At 38.4% G+C, this 4,528-nt stretch overlaps 1 protein-coding gene across 1 annotated transcript; it reads right to left on the minus strand.

The window, feature by feature from the left end:
- Positions 1 to 2,439, minus strand: LOC127938539 (cbp/p300-interacting transactivator 2). Its single transcript, XM_052535223.1, has 2 exons — positions 2,184 to 2,439; positions 1 to 2,003 (listed from the first exon to the last, which is right to left on the minus strand). The coding sequence occupies exon 2, from the start codon at positions 1,997 to 1,999 to the stop codon at positions 1,337 to 1,339; it is 663 nt and encodes a 220-aa protein (XP_052391183.1). The 5' UTR covers positions 2,000 to 2,003; positions 2,184 to 2,439; the 3' UTR covers positions 1 to 1,336.
- Positions 2,440 to 4,528: the final 2,089 nt, after the last annotated feature.

The raw sequence follows: 4,528 nt of genomic DNA on the forward strand, positions 1-4,528 counted from the left end.
TTATGTTGATTAGAACAGAACTTTAATTGTAAAACTGACATGAATAGAACATCATAATTACAATTTGGAATCGTAAATTATGCTGACACCCAAAAGAACAGGGCATTGATTTCAGTAATGAGCCTCTTCTGCTTTATTCATGTTGGCAAATTAAAATAAATTAACATTTTTTTTCTAAAAATATACAAAAATACTGTCAAACTTTCCTAGAAAGCCTCAACACAGTAGTATTGCCATGTACCGCATACTATAATAAGCACAGTGGTCTATCTATTTTTCAAAACAGGTGAAGATGAAACTCTTCTGTGTTGGGATATTTCCACATTCCCTTCTTATAAAACATTCCAGACTATGACATTCAGGATCGGAATGCCTTTTCTTGGACTTTTCGATACGCTGTACTCGATGTAAGCACATATAGAGAGAAGCAGGCGAATGCACACTCTTGCTCACATTCATATAATTTCCGTATATGTTTTAGGCTCTGATATACACACAAGCATCATGGAGGCAACATGGGCCTGAGTAGATGTAGAAAGGGTGGAGAGAAGAACAACTTGAAGCATTTGCTCACAGTTCAGTGAATCTCTGAGCAGCACAGGAGTCTGGTAAATATGGCCACTAAAGTGTATATTACATTGCTGATTGAGACAATTACACACTATTATCTACAATCATGTCACATAACCACCAACACTATTTAGAATATGCATTCACTGACATCTGATACCACTGGAGGTCTCATATTAAAAGTGTCTGAAAAAGCAAAACATGATTTTTTAATTTTTTTTTTTCTGCTACATTAATACTGAAAAGATATTCTTGAGTTGTCTGGGATTTCCGTGCATTTCTCACTCTCCAGCCTCTGTGTATGTGACTTATAGCATGACTCTTGGGTGTCCAAACCATCCTCATGCAAAACAAATCAATTTCTGTTACATAATGGCATGAATCAGCTGATGAATGTTTACTCTTGAATGGTACTTCCATGTTTTGTGGGCTCATCATTCAGATTTCAGGGTTCCCACACCTGACTAATCAATTAACAGGATTCCACCCTTCTCCTGTCATGCGTGACGTGGAGTATTTTTCAAAATATAGAAATCGCATTCTTTTTTTTTTGGTCATTGGTATATGTCAGCATATCTAGAAATTTTATATTGACTACACAAATGTCCATGGCTTTTTTAATTGTAATTAATCTCCAAGACTTTTTCAGGCCTAAAAATTAAATTTTGAAATTCCCTGATACATTCAGGACTGTGGGAACCCTCTAGTTTATGGACCTAGGAAAACACCAGTAATATCAGTCTCATAAAAAAGGACAAAGCCGAGATTAACAGCTTACTCGGCTGGGCTGTTGCTTACAAACGAAATCTGTCATGAAATCAAACTCATTCTGTCCCAGCCAGAGCTCTGGCAGCTCCTTTATTCGGTCCAAGCCCATTTCTATCACCAGTGACATCAAGACCTCCTCGTCAATAAAATCCGTGTCGATAACGTTGGGGGGCAGCATTGCTGCAGGCATGTGGTGGCCGGGCAGAGGAACCCCAGTCTGCTTAACGTTACTGTCTCGGAACTGTTGTGCTGTCCCGTTTAACTGGTGACTGGCGGGGTGCATTTCGTGCATGTAATGGTGATGATGGGAAGGATGCGTGTGGTGACCGTAGTAAGGCGTATTGAGCTTCTGCAACTGCATACTGGCAGCGAGCTGCTGCCCTTGTCCGACAAACTGGGAGTTAAATCGGGCAGGAAAGTTACCATTGGGGATCCCTCCGTTTATATTATTCCCAGAGACCATGGAATGCCGGATCCCGTGGTTTGCGTTTACATTCCCTCCCGCGTAATGCATGTGATCTCCCATGTTAACGTTATAATGCTGCTGCTGTGGAAGCGCGTTGGAAAACTGTCCCATTCCCATCCTGCGCGTGGAGTGTTGATGCCCATTCACTGCATCTGGGAAACGTGCATGGTTCATTGCCATCATGCGGTCTGCCATTCCACTGAAAAACAGTTTACAAAAGTTAATATGGCAATTTGCGTAAACATATAGTGTAAATAAATCGTCAGAAGGCACAGGGATTTGGTTTGCGGAGCTTGTTTATAATATGCACGATTAAACACACACGCGTCTAAATGTGTCATCAACATTCACAAGCAGGCTAAAACTTTGTAACCTTTACCTCTCTGCTTGAATCGGCTGAGTGCGTCGCACCGCAGACGACAACAGCAAAAAGTAACTGACAATCCCAAAGATGAAATAGTTCACAGTCCCTCCTAATCCAAGTCAATAAAAAGCGTATGCTCTCCAAATACGGACCGCATTAAGCCCCAGCCTCCGCATCAAAAACATTACGAAAAACTGCTGCATGCTTCTCGGTCAGCACTCATATACAATCAAGCCAGGGGCGGAGCAAAGCCAACCTTCAATCTGACTACATTCACGCCTGTGGCAAGCGGTATTATCATGTAGTCTATTCATCCAAACTACCAGCTTTATTTGTAATAGTCCCCTGGGGGTAGTTCTTAAATTTTCCCCTTTTCCTTGAATCTGTTTTATAATAGATAGTTGTTCCAATATTCCTACACTAATATATATATATATATATATATATATATATATATATATATATATATATATATATATATATATATATATATATATATATATATATATATATTAGTGTATTTTATTATACACTATATATACACTATATATACTGGTTATGGTAATGTTTAATAATTTTTTTTATTATAAGTAATTTGATTTTTAATTTAAGTATAACAGTCCTGCATGCCAGGTCAGTAGTTGTCGATGTCACTATGCAAAAGAAACACTACACACCGACAAACATATAAACTGAATACATAATATGCATGTGCATAACTTCACCATTTTCACAATTTCGCATTTTTGTAGGTTACATAGAGACAATAATGGTATCGGTTTCAGAAACTTGAACTTTGAAACCTGTTTTCAAATGTTTGCATTTTCAGGCAGCCAAAGTGCTGTTGTCGTGTAAATAAATGGCAAACACAAATAAAAAGTTATTATTTCAGTTTTTAGTTTTTAGTAAAACGGTGTCACCAACACCCCTTAAATATGACAAAGAAAAAAGCAAAAGGCTTATTTCTCTCAAATATTGTTTACAAATCTTTCTAAATCTGTGTTAGTGAGCACTTCTCATTTGCCAAGATAATCCATCCACCTCACAAGTGTGGCATATCAAGATGCTGGTTAGACAGCATGATCATTGCAGAGGTGTGCCTTAGGCTGGCCACAATAAAAGGCCACTCTAAAATGTGCAATTTTATCACACAGCACAATGCCACAGATGTTGCAAGTTTTGACAGAGCGTGCAATTGGCATGCTGACTGCAGGAATGTCCAACAAAGCCAGTGTATTGAATGTTCATTTCTCTGCCTTTAGCTGTCTCCAAAAGTCGGACTGCTGCTGCAACAATTGGTTTGCATAACCAAAGAAGTTCTGTACAAACTGTCAGAAACAATCTAAGGGAAGCTCATCTGCATGTTCGTCATTCTCATCGGGGTGTCGACCTGACTGCAGTTTGCCATCATAACCAACTAGGCAAATGGTCACATTCGATGGTGTCTGGCACTTTGGAGAGGTGTTCTCTTTATGTATGAATCCTGGTTTTCATTGTACAGAGCAGATGGCAGACAGCGTGTATGGCGTCATGTTGGTTAGTGGTTTACTGATGTCAACGTTGTGGATTGATTGGCTCATGGTGGCGGTGGGGTTATAGTATGGGCAGGCATATGTTATGGACAACAAACACAGGTGCATTTTATTGATTGCATTTTAAATGCACATAGTTACTGTGATGACATCACATGACAGCCCCATGTTGCAAGGATCTGTACACCATTCCTGGAAGCCAAAAACATCCCAGTTCTTGCATGGCCAGCATACTTACTGGACATGTCACCCATTGAGTTTTGGGATGCTGTGGATTCCTGCTAATATCCAGCAACTTCGCACAGCCATTGAAGAGGAGTGGACCAACATTTTACTGACCACATACAACAACCTGATCAACTTAAAAAGTCTTAGATCTTTGAGTTCAACTCATAAAAAAGAGGGCAAAAACAAACGTGTTGCGTTTATAATTTTGTTCAGTATATTAAATAAGTATAGATTACTAGTAGACCTTTCTAGTATCTAAGTTACTAGTAAAAAAAAAAAACTACTATTATTTACACAGAAAAAAATGGTGTAGAAGTAAATTAAACTCAACAAAAGAAATTACAAATAAATGATAGCGACACACTGAACAAACAGGCAATTTTTAACAAAAGCTGCATTTTTTATTGTAAAACATGCTACAATAATCTTTGTTTTATTTACAACTTCGAAAATATATTACAGTGTACTAGTAATTGAAAAATATTGACTAGTCACAAAAAAAAAATGGACACTAGCACGTATAATGGATAAATGTTAAAATGGCTTGCCGTAAAAGTCTGGATCTGGGCTCGTGCAAAACGTGGAGCTGAAGCGCTCAAC

This window comes from Carassius gibelio, chromosome A20 (assembly GCF_023724105.1).
Source record: "Carassius gibelio isolate Cgi1373 ecotype wild population from Czech Republic chromosome A20, carGib1.2-hapl.c, whole genome shotgun sequence".
In the NCBI taxonomy this organism is placed as follows: domain Eukaryota; kingdom Metazoa; phylum Chordata; class Actinopteri; order Cypriniformes; family Cyprinidae; genus Carassius; species Carassius gibelio.